General features: G+C 37.8%; 2 protein-coding genes and 1 long non-coding RNA gene across 7 annotated transcripts; all 3 read left to right on the top strand.

Annotated features, from left to right (window-relative positions):
- The first annotated feature begins 6 nt into the window (after positions 1-6).
- On the top strand, positions 7-2,338 carry LOC145551773 (uncharacterized). The gene is made up of 2 exons (XR_014087690.1): positions 7-1,634; positions 1,931-2,338. It is a non-coding gene; the product is annotated as an uncharacterized LOC145551773 (long non-coding RNA).
- Positions 2,339-2,889: 551 nt separating this feature from the next.
- Positions 2,890-7,466, top strand: arl14 (ADP-ribosylation factor-like 14). The gene has a single exon (XM_081607512.1). The coding sequence runs from the start codon at positions 5,945-5,947 to the stop codon at positions 6,545-6,547; it is 603 nt and encodes a 200-aa protein (XP_081463638.1). The 5' UTR covers positions 2,890-5,944; the 3' UTR covers positions 6,548-7,466.
- Positions 7,467-7,916: 450 nt separating this feature from the next.
- On the top strand, positions 7,917-14,737 carry LOC145551772 (uncharacterized). 5 transcript variants are annotated; one of them, XR_014087689.1, is made up of 14 exons: positions 7,917-9,049; positions 10,103-10,183; positions 10,282-10,659; positions 10,821-10,922; positions 11,104-11,336; positions 11,623-11,801; positions 11,884-12,002; positions 12,089-12,432; positions 12,527-12,644; positions 12,733-12,824; positions 12,906-13,020; positions 13,103-13,369; positions 13,508-13,684; positions 13,776-14,737. XR_014087689.1 is itself a non-coding variant. In XM_081607509.1 (14 exons), the coding sequence occupies exons 8-14, from the start codon at positions 12,301-12,303 to the stop codon at positions 13,976-13,978; spliced, it is 1,104 nt and encodes a 367-aa protein (XP_081463635.1). In that variant the 5' UTR covers positions 7,919-9,049; positions 10,103-10,183; positions 10,282-10,659; positions 10,821-10,922; positions 11,104-11,336; positions 11,623-11,801; positions 11,909-12,002; positions 12,089-12,300; the 3' UTR covers positions 13,979-14,737. The 5 variants fall into 5 exon arrangements, 4 of the variants coding, with proteins under 4 accessions (XP_081463634.1, XP_081463635.1, XP_081463636.1 ...); XM_081607509.1 differs by having other exon boundaries at positions 7,919-9,049; positions 11,909-12,002; XM_081607510.1 differs by having other exon boundaries at positions 7,919-10,183; positions 11,909-12,002.
- The last annotated feature ends 2,729 nt before the right edge of the window (positions 14,738-17,466 follow it).

Raw genomic sequence — 17,466 nt, 5'->3', positions numbered from 1 at the left:
TTTTTCAATTGTCAATTTATTCAGAAAAGGACATTTAAACATACTGTAACTAACCTTTGTATGAATGATCAATTCTTGGGGAAAAAAACAAAAACAAAAAAAACACAAGTGCAGAGTTAGTACAGAACTACTACAGACACAGGGGATTTTCTCTTAACCAGCACATACCAGACTGTGACTGCTTTACTTCTGTTTACTGTATATTGCACATGGACTGTTCAACTCCACCGGAAGCTTTTTACGGGATGCTTTAAGGAAAAACTGTGTTACTATAGGAAGGTGCTAAAACTGTAAATGCAAAACCACGGGCTTGTGGTAATACGATGATGCTCTGAATTGTACGTATCTAGTCTTTCTTACTGAACAGAAGCAATTTGTCATATTAAACAACAAGGCTGCAGCAGATCCAATAGACTTAATTAACTTGAAGCAACGCTGTGCACAGATCTAACCTTTGAGTGTACGAAACTTACCCCCTGCATACTTGAATGGTTCCCGTTTAGTGTTGACAGTCTCGCCCTCAGCATGCATTCAGCATTAATGCATGCTGAACTGCATGGATTCTAATAAATAAGCTGTCGACACGACCGGTAGGGCGTCAGACGACACAGCGCTCGCGCTGTGACTTTGGAGGTCCTTTACTTATCGAACTCTTAAGAAGCACATGTTTCTACATCTGTAAGCTGTCTTCCAAAAAAAAAAAAAGTGTAAATGATAAAAGGGAAGCCTCTTTATTGCAAATTCTGAAATGAAAAATTAAATAGCTAATTGTTTTTTGTTTTTTTCAAACAAAATAGAATTTGCATTTGATTATTTTTTAATAATCTTAGTTTTTTTTTTATCCTAATATGTAATCTAAGATTTCACAAAGTCCATATAACAATTATGCTATCGTTTGTTGCTATCATTTGTCGTTTGTAACATTTCAACCTACAATATGCAGACACTCCATCTAGGCTGAAGTAGATTTCATTGCCTCAGCTGAGTGCTTTAAGTGACTCCAGCTGCTCTAATTGTTTCGGCTAATAATCATTTGACCACTTTATGACACTTGCGGACAGTTTTTAGGGAAGTGTGCCTCCATTCTCAGAGAGTCAGGAAAAACTGGAATCAAAAGGAAACGGTGATTATACAAAGTGGGGCTGCCTCAAACCACACATACTACATAGGTGTAACACATTCTGATTTTTCACAAAATACACTACATTTCTATCTGTTCAGACTCATGTAAGATGCATTCTTTAGATGCACATATATTCAAGCCTGGATAAAAAACAGCATGGCAGAGGTTCTTGATGATCGTGACTCCAACGTTAGTTTTGTCACATATAAAAAAAAGAAAGCGTTGGTTGTTTTGTGTAAGCTGATGCACATTTGGGCTGTTGTTTCTCACTAATGTTTATGTTGCTGATTTTCCTGGAAGTGACCGCAAATAGCATTTGCAAAGCTGAGATCGTCGATGTAAATGGGATTTTTTTTTTTCTGTGAAAAGGCTTTGATGGAGTTGTTTAAAAGGTTTCCGTCAATTTTCTTTCTCCTTTTCCTTTGCAGAATGACCCCTACTGAAATCTAATTTCACGAAAATGACTTTTTTTTCCCCCCGGATTGTTTTAACTCTTTCAAGTCTGCAGAAGGTGGGTGATACTCAAAGAGAAATTATGGCCAAAATGCCTAGTTCATTTATTAAACATGCACATAAAAGCTGGGAAAACAAAGTGATTTTTCAGAGTGCTTGCAATTTTTAATGGTTATTTGGACATATCAGCCAATAGTAACACTACCCTTGGTAATATTAAAAGATTTTTATGTTTATAAAACCTGACTCGGTGTCTGAAATCTACATCTTTTCAATGTTTTCACCATCTGCAGCATCTCATTGTTAATGAACAAAGTACTGTACTTAAAGTGTTCTCGTGTCGTTTTTGACCAGATGAACACACAAGACTTTGGGTGATGAAACAAATTAACTGATGATTCATCGTGAACTTCTTGCCTATAAAGGGAATAGCTGCTGGTAATGAAGCGGATATGCTCTCGAAGCAATGCAGCTGACTTCACGAGCAGCAGCGACATGTCAGAGAAAGTTCCAGCAAGCCACACTTGATTTACTACTGCTTTCACTTCCTACACTGTACACCATGACTATGTTATCATCTGAGAGCAACCATAAGAACTATTTTTATTATTATTATTATTATTTAACAGGTTACCTGATGCCTTATTTATTGAGTTCTTGGATGTCTCTGGCAGATCGACGAGATCTGCATACTGTATGTTTAATCTCTGTCCTTCTGTACCTCAGTAGAAGTTTACAATAAAAACATTTTACTCTTGAGAAGTTTGAATTCTGAGTCTTTAAACCATGCTCATTTATATGAAATATGCATCTTTTATAGCAAGTCTGTAATACCAGAAGCCAGAAAAAATAATTTCCAGAACTTTACATATCAGTGTTTATATACATGTTTTTATCTCGCACGTGGCAAGATAAAAAGCACGTGCAAGATAACAGGTATTTAGAATGTGGTAGTTCTAAGTACCTTGCTCAAGAGCACAAAACATGAAAACATAAGCAGTTGTCATCAGATAAAGGCGTCCTGTCGTGCTTTTCGTCACCTTTTCTGGAGTTTGAATGAGCTGTGTGCTCATAACAAGGACGGTGTGTCTAAATAAACACATGGTTGTAAATCGGTCAGTTTACTGTGGCTCCTACATGAGTCACTACTGGTGAGCTAAAGCTGGGAAACACACGAGCTTGTCGGACTGCACCAGCTATGCTGCCGTTGGGTTAGAAATAGCTTCTTCTCAATGTCATCCATGCAAGATAACTCGCCCTGAAAGGAGAGTACACAACTCCTTATGCCTCTTCCAGCACCTCAATAAGTTTTGTAAGTGGGCCCAAATGAGAAGGCAAGGGCTAGCAATCTTGGGGTGACGCATCAAACGAAGCAAACTCAAAAAAGAAGAAACTGAAATGTTCAAAGTTGTAGTTTTTGTGTTGATGAAATGATGCACATCCTAAAATGTTCCATTTTAATTCCAGGTTGAGAGGTGGCAAAACGCAGAACAATCTAAAGGAGGTGAATACTTTCGCAAGTAACTGTACTCTGTACCATGGGGAAAAAAAAATAACTGGAACAAGCCTTTTCATATTTATTTATAGGGGTGGACATTGTCCCCCTTGGTGGCACCTCTGACTCAAGGTCGGAGACGGCGTGCAGCAGGTGGACTGACTCAATATAGCTTGAACATGATCTTATTGCAATGCCCTCGCCCCCTCCGCATTGGCGTCTAACAGCCCTATAAGCAAAACGTGTCACACTTCAGTGTTACCGGAACACTTTACTTTGCCGTGTATACTTGGCAAATATAAGCGAAAGAACAGAAGGGTGTTGACAGGGTACAGAGGAACAGTGCCTGTGGGAAGAAAGAACAACATTTACTTCATTTTGGGAGCTGTCAATAAGTCACGTGAGTTTTCAACCAGCATGGGACAACACGAATCCAAAGCCTCTGTCGAAGCCCGCGTTATTTTCCACCGCTGTTGTCCAGAAGACATGAGCCTGAAAATGGACCCATCCCCTACTCCGTCCTCCGTCGTCCACATTCAGAGGAAGGTGCCGTCTCCGATGAGATGTCTACGCCATTCTGCCCGGACCACGGAGAAATCCTCCGCCCACTCCTGGCCTCTGAGTCGCGGTGGCACAGAGGGACTGGTGTATGTGATGGATAACCCAACTGGTGGCGTCTGGGTGAAGCCGAGGGAAAAATGGACCAGATCCTGATGGGAAGAGAATTCGATCAATGGAACGCCATTGATTCTACTGGAAGAATCAGTCGAGCCGTGACTGAATACCTTTGTGTTCAAGGTTCCTTTCATTTGGGTTCCCTAAAGCTGATGTTCAGCTACACCGCAGCTTGTGGAGCGGGGCGGGCGTGAAGGCCTGTTAGTCTCTGGGGAGCAGGTTGTACACCGATCTGTGGGTTTTGCTGAGCAAGCAGAAGCCTGCGTTTACAAACTCGGTGTTGCATGTGTACTACTGGCCATTGATCCATTAGATTTTGCAATGGATACAATCGTTTGAGTGAAATATACTTTATTAATTAAAAAAAGAAGTCAAAGCAACAAGAGAAGTCAAGTCGGATAAAGTGCTTGAACCACTTTGATTGGGATGTGTATCTGAACCTTCCAAAGTCTGACCTGAGTTTTATTTATTTTTATCTCCTTTTTATTTATTTATATTCATTGCTAGAGCACTGAAAAGAGAAAAAAAATACAACTGATTTGTGTTTATTATGTTTTGATATTTTAGTTTGAATGTAAAACCTTGAGAACAGTGGCGCAAAAAGTGGGCATGCAGGGCATGCAACGCATAGGGGCGCTGCCCCAGAGGGGGGCGTCAAAACCCCGTCTGGAGGGGGCGGCGCGCCGATGATACACTTGAGCACCCTTATGCTCCTTCACCTCACGCACATAACGGGGTAAATCTAGTGAGTTTTACCTTCACGTACTTTCGTGTCGGGGGAGGGGAGGAGGGGTGGAGAGCGAGCGTATGTTTTCTACGCATCCACCTGAGAAATGTAGCGCGTGTGCTCCTTCGCCTTCACGTACCTCTTCGGGGGAAGTGGGGGCGGGGGGGGGGAGGGGGGCGATTTATGTGTTCGCATCTACCTGAATAATATGTAGTTGCGACCCTGCTTGATAATTAAAACTGGTGCTTTTTTTTTAAGTCAGACCACATTTCTTTTTACTTTATTTATTATTTGTGCATATGTTGTTTTATTTTTTTTTATTATTTCTTACTGAAAGATGTGGTGTGTCTGACACCAGTGTCTACATTGAACATTTTAGCATTTGAGTATACAGACTCCATGAATAACATTTTCGACACTTCATTCAAGTTTAACTGCCTAATGCAGCTTGATTTATACTCAATCAGGGGAAGGTGTAAAGATTTATAGTCTTGTATCATGATGGTCAAATGTTGCTTATATTTAAAATATTTTATGAATACTTGGATTTTTCATTAAGTTGAGTGGATCTTTAAATTGTTAAAAAAATTATATTTATTGTCACAGCCCATGTTAACTATAGTACTTTCTGACACGGAGGGGCAGAAGAGAGATGTTTGTTTACCCCCAAATGGCTGTTTGATATGTCTGCACACCGACAGTGCTTTAATTGCTGAAATTAGCATCACATTTACTGATTCCAGTTATAAATAAAAACACAGTTTTTTTCTTTTTTGATGGAATCTGGTGTTTTTTTTTGTTTGTTTGTTTTTTTTTACTTTTGTGGTTTCAAATTAACTGCTGAGTTGAAGTATATTGTTCTGTATGCATACATTTTCTAAAACATGCTGTAAAGTGAATAAAATCCCAATTGATTTTGTTGTGAGAAAAGGGAACGTTCAGTTGCTTGTTCAGGTGTTTCGATCACAATAGATACAGAAAAGTATAAAAGCTATAATATTTAGGGCGCTCAAACTTGAATTATTACAGACTGTTCGAAACACAGTTTCGATTTGTGAAGTTCAAAAAGCAATAGTCTTGCTTTTATGACCACAAAGAGGATGGTAGGATGTCATTTATTTATTCAACAACCGTCACTACTGTTAAACAAATAGCTAATCGCCCATCCCTGCGTAATGTTCCCATAAAAATATTCTGTCTAAATACATATTTTTAATAGGTTCAGCAGCATGTAAGCTAAATGATTACATTTGAAAGAAACGTGGTCAAAAATCGTGTGACTCCGAATGAAGGATAGGTCGAAACTTTGCCCCCGTTTCCGCGACTTATCAGTGTACAGTGAATCATAGTCAGCACAGAGATAATAGCTTATCTATTAAACTCCGGGCAACGCATTATGCAAACATTACACCTGGCCGGTTATGCGGCTGCCCCTCACACCACTAAAACGTCTGTGTGAATTCACACCGCCATGGGCCACCAGGTCTCCAAACCACAGGTTCAAGTCCTTCTTCTGGGCCTGGACAACGCTGGGAAATCCACTCTTCTCTACAAACTGAAACACAATGTCAGCGTCTCCACCGTCCCGACGATCGGCTTTAACGTGGAGATGTTGGACGCCAGAAAAAACCGGAAGAGCATCTCCGTGACCGTGTGGGACGTCGGTGGTCAGGGCAAGATGCGCGAACACTGGCAGGACTATTACCAAAACGCGGCAGCCGTCGTGTTCGTGGTGGACGCCTCGGACTTTGGGCGCATGGATGAGGCGCGCAGTGAGATGGAGAGGGCGCTGCGCAGCGACCATCTGCGGGGCTGCCCGGTCGTTCTGCTCGCCAACAAGCAGGACGTGAGCGGTGCGTTGACCGTCACCGAGATGAAGGACAGGTTCAACTTGAGGAAGATGTGCGTGGGTCGGGACTGGCTCGTTCAGCCTTGTTCCGCTTCGACGGGGTTCGGAGTCGAGGAGGCTTTCAGGCGAGTGGTTCAAATGGTCAGACTCCCCTCTGAGCCTGCAGCGGTCAAAGACAATATCAAGGATACGGTGCACTACCTGCGATCGAATAACAAACAATAAGCTTATTATGTAAGATATGTACCACTTCTAACTTATTTCCGCCAACAGCGAACTTAGCGGTCATATCATGCAAATAATTGTTCTGTGGAGTTCACTGTAAAAATACATGTCATAATAAGTTACTTTTTAAGCGTCCTGCATTTCTAGTCATGTTTCACAGCGGTTCGATTATAATAATATCAGTTACTGTGATTTGATTATACATTTTCTCCTAGACGTTTTCATTGGTTTTCGACAGAAGACAGAAGTGGACCGATATCGTCAGTGGTCGTTATGTCCACCTTGCTGGTTCTGGATGCTCTTTAAACAGCCCTTTTGAAATATGAATACACAAAGTACATTCATTGTTCAATGGACATTTTTTGAAAACGGTCATTCCAAGTCTATGAAGTGCAAAAGAAAGCTTTTGGGTTTTCGACATCCGACGCTTGGAAAAATCTTGGACTAACCGCATCGGCAAAAAATATTTCTGATTAATTTAAAGCTGTGGTGGCTGAGTCTCTGTGAAAGTGTTTCCAGACCTTTATTAATTTACCACTCTGTTGTGAAATCTTATTGAACTATGCTGCTGCTATCTTTCTCAGGTTTGTAAACGAGATCTGTTATCTCAATAGGGCAAAACAGGTTAAATTAAAAAAAAAAAGTAATTCTCTTTTTTGTGTCTAATGTATTAGAAATATGTTTATTACTATATTTAAACATTGTTTTACTGGGTGGAGAAACCTAACCTTGTTTTGTCTCGTTTTTACTGTAGAAAAAGATACCAGAATGGCAAAATGATAGAGTAGTTTAAACTAACTTAGTTGAGTAAACATAAAAAATAAAAATCAGTTTGAATGTTCTTATTTTATTGCAATGTTTTGAAGATATCTTACATAATTTATGCTCAGAAATACTGATTAAAACATATTGTACATTTTATTGTTTAATTTTTGTCTTTCATTTTTAAATCGGTGTATGGAAGCTAAATCATGGTACTGAAATATTGTTTTAGCACCAACTATTTCAACACATTCTCACTCCCAACTCGTCACATATTGACGTTTTTTCAGGTACCCTCGGCGTCACATATTGACGCCGAGGGTACCCCCTTGGCGTCAATATGTGACTTGAAGGGTTCTCCCATTGAATGTTGTACGGTTCCCTGAGCGTCCGATATTTACGACTTAGGAACGAATAAGATGACGTATCTAAATTTTTTTAAAAACCTTTATTTACAATGTGTGTGCTAGTTTGAACAGGATATTAATAATATTTACTACATAAACGTTCATAAAACTTTAATTTGGTATTTAAAAATAACTCAGTAAAATATAAAACCGGAGGGTTTTTGTTGTGGTTGTTGTTAGGTTGATTTAAAAAACTTGATTTAAAATCCTTTATTTTAAATTTACCAACTTAATTTAAGAAAAAATAAGAATTATTTTCTTTTGTGATTGCATGCAAACAGTTCTGTGAACGTTTTAATATTTTTGATTGAAATAATAAAAATAAGTACGTATCCGGCAAAAACCCATGAAGAAGAAGACGCTGACGTCATCGCATGCGACGCTGTGAGTACAAACCTGAATCTGTCCAAAATGTTTCTGTACTATAAAACTAAAAAATAACTAGAGTGTTGCGTTATAAAGTTGATGATTGCAGTTTTAGGACTTAATGGCAGTCGGACTGTGCCGCGAGTGGTTGAAGACATTTAGACACGTTTGTAACATTTATAAAAGAAATTTACCGGAAGAACTGGGCGGGAAGCTAGCTACATTAGCCTCTTGGAGTCCATAAGCTTCAACTGAACCTGCACTTAATACATTTAATTAGCCATGCTAGAGTCACAGAATTCTTTATAGTCATGCTTGTTGTAAAATTTGAGGATCGATATAAACGCCAGTGACCCTAGGCTGTAATGATCCTTAAAGTTTTGTCTATGAGCCCCTGTCTGTTTGCAGCTAGGCCATTTACTTCCAATTAAAACGAACTTGGATCATTACAGGGAAAGATCTCTCCACCTGTCTATTTTGTTTATTGCTGTTGCAACTTATAAAGAGAAATCAAGAACTTCCGAAATCTGAACATTTCTTTTTTTTATGTCAACAGGTTCTTCTTTGATCTCATCACCTCACGTATATTTCTGCTCTTTTATATAGCACCCACAAAAGGCACTTTTAAGAGCCACATCTGTTTTATCTGTTCATCATCTTTGTGTCCTTAATTTGTCTATTCTTAACTTGTCAACAGTACTGTCTGTCCGTCCGTCCGTCTGTCTGTCCTTCACCATGAGTGTCTCAAACATATCTGATCCATTAATGGTCCTAGATGCTGAGATACAACAGCAAAATATAAATCTCGAGCTTCAACAACTTGATGACTTGCTTGTTGAGCTTAAGAAAGATGAAGATCAAGTACCTATGCAGATACCTGAACCAACAGTAAGGTGGAGAAAAAGGAATAAAGATGGTAACAAACTTTATAAAAGGGCAAGATCAACAAGAAATCAATTACCTAAGAGTAAGTACTTCTTTCAAAACATGATCACTGACACATGTAGACTATTTTTTACACATATTAGTAAATTAATGCTAATTGATACTTTGGCAAAATATATTTCTTCTAACAAGTAATTAATTCTGTTTGCTTTTACATCCAGAGAAGTGGATGTAAAACATTTATCTGTTAAAGGCTTGATATCTTTCCCCAACACAAAATTGTTTTTAATTATACGGTAAGAGTATGTTGACTAGAAATTACTCAATAACAAAGAACAGGTTAGTTATATAACAAAAATGAGGAGTTTTACTGTTTTGACACACAGTACAATGTGGTTGCAACAGAGTGAGTGCTTTTCCAGCAGTTGATGTACATGTATTTAGTCATAGCAGCCCCCCAGCACTTGTATTAATTTTCAAGTTTTTTTTTATTTTCTTTGATGTGGATCATCGGTCAACTCAATCATTTTGATCACCATAGTCACCTTGATTACTTTAGTCACCGTGAAAACTTTCTGCTTTCACCGGGGACGACTAAGTGTTGATAGTGCCAAGCACTTTTGACAGTTCATTCAAGTCATTGAATGTTCATTGATACAGTGATTCTGCCAGCTTTTATTGGACCTGCCCTCATTTAGCTACGGCAGCCCGTGAGGTACATAACACACAAAAAAAACTTTACAAAGTGCAAATACAGTTAAACAAAACAAAATACAAACCACCAGTTCTCATCAAAATAGAGAAATATTATTAAACAGTCTGCAACATCCTTTAAATAATTTACAAAAAATAGCCTACACATTTGGATAATTTAGGCAACATAATTTAAATGGTTCACTATCCATTAACCATACCTTATTACAAAAGGTTACAAACAAATGTGTTTTTCCTCCATTTGTCTGACAATCTAAATTACTTTCTTAATTTTTAGTTAATAGTTTCTACTACAAATTTGAATCTTGAGATATGGGAATTTAAGACAGTTATTAAATTGGAATTGGACATCCAAATGTGGATTTAAGTAAGATGTTAGATATACTCCTTACTTTTATATTTGTTTAATTCATTATTATAGCGTCCCACAGTGAGAAGACCAGATGTCCCTCTCATCCCTCTAACATTCAGTGTGAGGCTGCCTTTGCTCCAGAGACTGTTGGTATGTCAGTAGTACATCTTATTTTATTTTTTCTATATAATAAGCTTCTATGTGCTATACTTTTGTAACATCTAAAAAATGTTTTTATTTTTTAAAAGAGTCTTTTCTACAAGAACTCCAGAGCTCGCTGAATGATGCTGCAGGTCAACCACTAGTGCCAAAAGTTCCTCTGGCTTCCACTAACTGGAGCACAAGAAAAAGCATATTTTCAGAGAGTTGGAAAGCAGAAAGACCCCGCCTGGTTAACACCATAGCAGCTCAGCACAGTGTGTCAGCCCCTTTTTGCCAACAATGTGGAAAAAATCCATCTGCACTTCGGTGTCGTGATTGCCTACCACACCCCTTCTTTTGTGAAAAATGTGATGTGATGATGCACACCAGACATGTCTTCCACAACAGAGAAACCATCATAGCTGGGTTCTTCCAGCCATTACCTCCAACTACCTATGTTTTAAATACAACTCTTTGCAATGATGGTAAGCTTTTTATTTGTACTGTTTAAACACTCTTCAGAGTGTTTTTCTTACTGTTAACTTTTGACTGTATTTTGAATGTTCTGTTTTTTTGTTCATCTGGTTCTACATATCTTATATGCAGATTATGTGAATTCATATTTTAAACATGTCAATCTCTTTAGCACGATTCGTACCTGTGGAGATCCCAGTTAGAATTTGTGATTGTCCATCAGAGTGTTTGAGGATCAAACCAGGAAAGGCAGTCACTGTGGTCACAATCAATGGTATGAATAACTTCATTTTTTTCATGAATCAAAACCAAAATATAATTAAAAACCAATGTTAGCAAAATGTAATTATTTAGTAATTTTTTTGCAGACCATAAGAAATTGTTTGTGACACAATGTCAACCTGACATTACAATAACCAAATATTACAACTTTTACATTTTTTTTGGTGTTTTAGGTCGTTATGATCTCAGCATGCCAGAGCTGGGTTGTGAGGGATGTGAGGCTAGTTGGACATGTGGAGTACATGACCTAAATTTAACTGATTACTGGCCAGCTACCCTTCACTTTTCCACTCTATATGCAACTGATGTGCTTTTTACATTTGAAGAAATGAAGATGGCAGCACCAGGTCTCTCCTGTCAAGCATTTCTAAAAATGTTGGACCAACGAACCGTCCGCTTTGGCCGTGTGAGTACTTTAACGTACATATCCCAGATGGTCTGTCTGACTCCATTTTTTATGTTCTTCAACATTTTGATGTCACTGGTTACATACACTTGAATCAATATCACCTCATTCATTCAGCATTCAGATCATCGGAAGTCCTGGTAACATCAAAATTGATTGAATGAGTTGTTTTTAGCAAAGGACACACCTAGAACTTGAAGAACACCTATTCTTGATGCCTTGGATTTGGTCACCTATGTCCTTGTGTAATTTTTCTTTTTTAAATTTGTCTCTCATCTTAAATCAGACAGGAAAGATCTCGGCTGACAGCTTCCTGAAAAGTTTTTTCGAGTGGGAAGCTGTAAGACATGAGTTAGATAAAATGTTAAGAAAGGATCCCTTCAAATGTCAAGCTTGTACCCCAGATATGCTTGCACTTTCAGTGGATGGAAACCGCAAGCATTACCGTTTCAAGAATGCATCAGGGTATTGTATAATGTGTGCAATATAACAATTCTTTGTATAAGTTAGTGATGTTCACTACCTGTGGACCATAACACCTATATAGTGTTTTTATTCCTTTTTTTCCCCAGATCGGAGGAACAGGCTATATTTAAGGACCTTTTCATAGCCAAGGATGAAGATGTAGTAAAATTTGTGGACTATATACACAAATCAACCAAACATGTAAGACTGCAGATTATAACTTTATAATGACAGTAACCTTATACCCTGTAATGACAGCATGTCTGATTTAATTTTATGCATTCTAGATTTCTGGAAGAGGTGTTTGTGGTGGGCAATGGTCAGCAGCCAGGGAGATGTCTCACAGATCCAGCAGCAAGCTGGACGAGGAGGGATTGGAGCTAGCAGTGTGTAGACATGGGGTCCTACTTTGTGCCCTGAACATGTATAGGGGTGAGATATTTGCATACCCCTTGTACCTGCAGCAAAGGTTGGCCAACAGACAGATCACATTTTTTGCATGGATGTAACATGCAAGTACTGGCCATATCTTCAAAAAGTATCTAAAAGCTGTCCTGAGCTCCAACACCTGCTTCAAATGAAGCCATTTCTCTCAGTGTTCCATGCCAAAGCCCATGACTTCAAATGTGAGGTAAGGAACACTGAATAGCCATTGAATAACCTTGCATAAATGCATGAACATCTTTGACTGTTGAAATTGTTTGTGTTTGCATGCTTTTATTTAGGTTAAATGGAGTGGAGCATATCAAGAGGGTGCTGGTTTGACTCTAGGGGAAGAAGTTGAACAGTGCAATGCATTTCTTTCAAGGATCGCTGTTACGACAAAACATATGTCAAAAGCTGGTGAGAAGACCAAAGATTGGTTTCCTGAAATTATAAGTAACTATGATAACTGAAAACTCTACTATTGTGGGCTTCTTTCTGTTTACAGGACGGACAGACATGCTGACCCTTATGGCCATGCGCTGGAACCAGCAAAAACATGACAACTTGGCCACCTCACTAACTCATCGATACCAGAAGGTAGTGAAATATTTGATTTTTGTTCATTCCTATAATTGCTGTGCTCTGATTTTTTTTTTTTACTTGAAATTGTCAATGCAGGCCACAAAAGCTCTTCAAAAACAGCATCACAATCTGGTGTCCTTAAAAACTGAGCTTTCAGTGACTGACATGCAACTTGATGACTGGGTCAATGATATTAAGAAGTGGGCAGAAGGTGAGCTTTTACAGATTAAAAATTAGAGTACATTCCAAAAGTACTTATATGTAACTGCATCTCTGTTATTTATCATCATCAGCAACATCTACAACAACTGATCCAGACTCGTTGGCAGGCAGAATCGAGGTTCTGGCTGCAAGCATCAAAAGGCGATCTCAACGTCTTTACAAAGACACAGACGGAAACAAAGCTCGTGCCAAGGCTCGTCGCAAAATACAACATGAGAAAAACATTTTAGCATTGGCTTTGGAAGAATACAACAAGACTGTTGCAGGCACAGAAGCACTGTCTTTGGAAGACATCCTGTCCGGCGACACAACATTACCATGGCAGCAATCACACAGTGGTATGTAAACATACACTAATATGTTTTATACTGTCATCATACCTGACAGATAATGTCAGTACATACTCCAGGTGTAAACCTAAACTCAATTACAAATTCAAACTGAGTTGATTTGTCTTTTTCATGAATGTATTTCAGACTCTGTCAGTCTTTCCACAAAAAGAAGGGCATTCGATGGCCTCATGAAAGTAAAGAGACTGGAAGAGGAAAAGAGCATCCTTGTAGGAGAGATGGACCATCATTGGAAATCTCTATTATCCCAAGAAGACACTCTGAAGGACCTTTCCCACCTGTCATCGAGAGGCAAATTTAAAAGTATGTGTTTAAGAGATGTATAAACATATTAATAGTTAAAGCATCTAAAAAATTTATTAATTGTTATTTTTACTTATGTTCAACTTTAAAGGTCCGTCCTGTGCCCTAACCGATGAAGGTCTAAGAGGTCTCCATAGCATCATCCTTAGAGAGCTGCAGCACTTAAAACAGATGAAGCTGCAGGCAAGAGAATATTATCTACAGACTTTGTCTGGAGCAGAGAGTGTTAGCTTTGACGATACTTCTGATGATGACTTTGATAGTGACTCAGAAGCTTCTGATAATAGTTTGTAATCATTTCTGCATATACAGCTGACAAAGACCTGCACTGGTGTGACAGTGTTCAGCTCCTTCTGATTGACTCATATGTCACATGTAAGGTTTGTTTGCTTATAAATCACCAAAACATACCATCCAATTTGTTGTTATGCTTTCATGTTTACAAATTGGTATTGTTTCATTTTGTTTATCCTTTTTCTTTATAAATAGTTAATATGTTTGTGCCTTTTTATTTTCTACAAAGGCTTAATAGAGCTGTGATTACATAGGCTGGCATGTCATTCTTTTTTTTTTCACTTTTGTTTCTGAGTGTCTACTGTATTTACATGTAATAGTAAAAGTGATTTTTCTGTATGTAATTGTTTTATTTCCTATTTTAACTATAAATGGAGTAATAACTTTTGTGTTTCTGTTTAGCAGTTTAAAAAATGACTACAAGACTACACTTAGCAGTCCCAGTGATTCTGTACCATCATAACAGAAACATATTTCTGGATGTTCTAATTTTCTTTTCTTTTTTTATGAACATGTGCAGCTCTGAGTTATTTCTGAAGTCAATGAAAAAACAAAGTGTATAGTGGTTGAACGATTTCTTGTCTTTGGTGACATCGGCGCTGTTCCAATTTTTCTGACAATTTCAGTATTAAAAAGAAAAATGAGTAACAAAGTTTTAGTACTTGTCAGTGATAATTTAGTACTCATGGTTCTGATTTTTAATGAAATGCATTTACACAAAAATGGTCAAGCATGATTTAATAAACTAAAATGGATCTACCTTTGTGGACACTTTACTAAGTAGGATATCTGATGAATTTATTATTACTGAATAAATTAATTTATTACTGGCTTTATTAAAAGCCAGTAATGGAGCACATTAAAATGTTTGTAAAAAAAAAACTGATTTCAAGAAATTTGTTTTTCAGCTTTTATGTACTTTTTGAGAACATTTTAAAATTAGTTATAATTGCATAGATAGATTATTTTAAAGACATACATACAAATAAAATGTATAAAACTAAGGCCATGTGATAATATAAGTTGATTTGTAACAGATGCGAGAGCCTCCATTATAATTGTTCTCATAAAAGCGAGCCAATACAGTTCTGCTGGATGTTCCTCTTGTGTTGCGGTGCAACTCAGAAGATAAAGCACACTTCATGCCAGGTGTTGATTATAAAACTCCAATAAGTTATTTTCTGATCCTCCATCTTAAAAAGAAAAAACAAATGAAGAAGGGACAGAAGGTTTAAAATGTTCATTTGGAGCAGATACATTTTTTGTAGTGCGTCAGACAATGATGGCTTTTAACCATTCCATACCATACCAACTTTATTTATGAAACATTTTAAAACAACCACAGCTGATACAAAGTGCTGTACATTAAATACAATATAACAATAAAAAAAATAAAAACTTACAATTTAAAAACAAGAACGTACAATTAAAAACTAGATTGTGCTTGATTTGAAAGCCAAGTAGAATAGATGGGTTTAAGACGAGCTTTAAAAGTGGACAGTGAAGGGGCCTCTCTGACCTGCAAAGGCAAGTCGTTCCATAACTTAGGACCTATGACAGAGAAAGCCCTGCCCCCTCTAAGCTTCCTCCTAGATATTGGTACCTCCAAGAGCAGCTGATCTGCTGACCTGAGTGACCGATAGTGTATTTAGGGGTGAAGAAGCTCTGAGAGGTAAGCCGGGGGAAGATTATGCAGTGATTTCGAAGCAAACATTAGAATTTTTAAATGAATCCTAAATATAGAGGCAGGCAATGAAGTGAGGCCGGGACAGGAGTCACATGCTCCCTTTTCGAGTTCCTGTCAAAAGTCGTGCAGCAGCATCCTAACCAGCTTCAGTTGTGAGAGCACCTAGACATGCAAAGAGATGTTTATAGAATGTACATCCTTCTGCTTCATGGGCAAATAAATCTGACAATCATCCCATGTATCCTAAGGATAGAACCCAGAGGCAGTAAATAGAGAGAAAAGCAGAGGGCCCAAAATTGAGCCCTGCGGAACACCATAAGGCATTGAAACATCAGATGATTCAGAGTCACTAAGTGCATTTTATTTCAATACTGTAGTCGCCAAGCTGAAATTTTTTTTTCTGTACAATAAGAATATTTTTGAGATCGGGTAACATTTCAAAAAGGTTTATTTACAAAATGAAGTAATCAGAAGTCGATAAGACCTGATGCCGCACACACTCCACAGCAGGAGAAAATGATCGCAGAAGCGCATCAACTGCGCAAGATGCTCCAAAGCGCCTGCTCCAGAGATCACAAATTATACTCTTACAGATATTTTTCTTATATTGATTGATAGTGATGTTTTTAGACTACCATTTGATGTGTGATTAGTTTGATTAGTTTTCGCTCTGCACTTCCCACGATCTATGATTTAATTTCTTTCCTTCTTCAACAAAGACTGGTGACTAATCCTCTATCTATGAAACACATAACATAGCTTCACACACTACTGCAAGTGTAGAGGAAATCAATCGGTTGTAGAGTTAATCTGGCTTCATGCCTTCAAGACAATACATATGGCAACTTGACCAACTTCGAACGGCGGCCTGCTTGACAGGCACTGAGAAGGGCAAACGCAAAAAAAAGTTTATAAATCCCTTTATGACTCTTACTATAACAAATGCACATTTTACTTCGTTTGAGGGAACATTTCAGTTTCTCGTTGACCACTAAATTGATTTACAACCGACACATAAAGTTGTCAAAGATATTTGTGCCCTGTCCCCGAGATAGTCTTGTAAGGTACAATGTGTTGATGGAGCGCGATGTGTCCCTTTATTCTTTTACTCTGTCTGCCGTACAATGGCTGAATTCCATTTCAAATTCCCGCAGAGCAGCCGTGTAAGAATTTATAGAAGTTTGCGGAGCTGTGATGTTTCAAAATATTTTGTGTGGTTAACTATATTTCATTATGGAAGATCAGGTTTGAAAAGTTTTCTCCTCAAGGTACTTTTGTCTAAACAGCTTTATTTAAACTGGCGCTGATAACATTGGATCATTTAAGGAAATGTAGCCAGCAACATCCGGGACTTAAAAAAGGACTTCTTTTGGTAGTTACAGGTCAGAGCAGGAATGGTTAATATATATATTACAGGCTTAGTAATTAATGTGTGTTCTTCAACATGTTCATGACATTTGCAACATAGGTTTATTTAAATTTATATATGTGTGATGTGTTATATGGTCAGTTGATCTGGACATTAAAAAGGTATTTTAATGTCCACTTCATCAGTAACTGCACTTAAAGCAGCTGTGTTCAAAAATAAATGTACTGCATTTGAAAGCAATTTTATTAAAGCATTTTACAAATACAATATTGATAGACAACATACATGATACAAAAAAGCAGATGGTGAAATTATAGCTTCTTGGCATAAAACACTTCCAAGAAGTTATATTGAAATTAATGTTTTTTTAACAAAATTTTATGGACTTGAATTTGGAATTCCACATCAACCTTCAAAACACTCAAAACAAAT

Source organism: Poecilia reticulata, chromosome 5 (assembly GCF_904066995.2).
Source record: "Poecilia reticulata chromosome 5, P_reticulata-male-v2, whole genome shotgun sequence".
Lineage (NCBI taxonomy): Eukaryota > Metazoa > Chordata > Actinopteri > Cyprinodontiformes > Poeciliidae > Poecilia > Poecilia reticulata.
The sequence above is the reverse complement of the archived record's forward strand: the minus strand, read 5'-3'. Positions and strand labels throughout refer to the sequence as shown.

Bases quoted from the DNA above. Each gene is read 5' to 3' on its own strand.
- arl14 (XM_081607512.1), top strand. From the start codon at position 5,945: ATGGGCCACCAGGTCTCCAAACCACAGGTTCAAGTCCTTCTTCTGGGC.
- LOC145551772 (XM_081607508.1), top strand. From the start codon at position 8,818: ATGAGTGTCTCAAACATATCTGATCCATTAATGGTCCTAGATGCTGAG. The intron at 10,184-10,281 runs GTATGTCAGTAG...ATTTTTTAAAAG, and splicing joins CTTTGCTCCAGAGACTGTTG to AGTCTTTTCTACAAGAACTC. The intron at 13,685-13,775 runs GTATGTGTTTAA...TCAACTTTAAAG, and splicing joins ATCGAGAGGCAAATTTAAAA to GTCCGTCCTGTGCCCTAACC.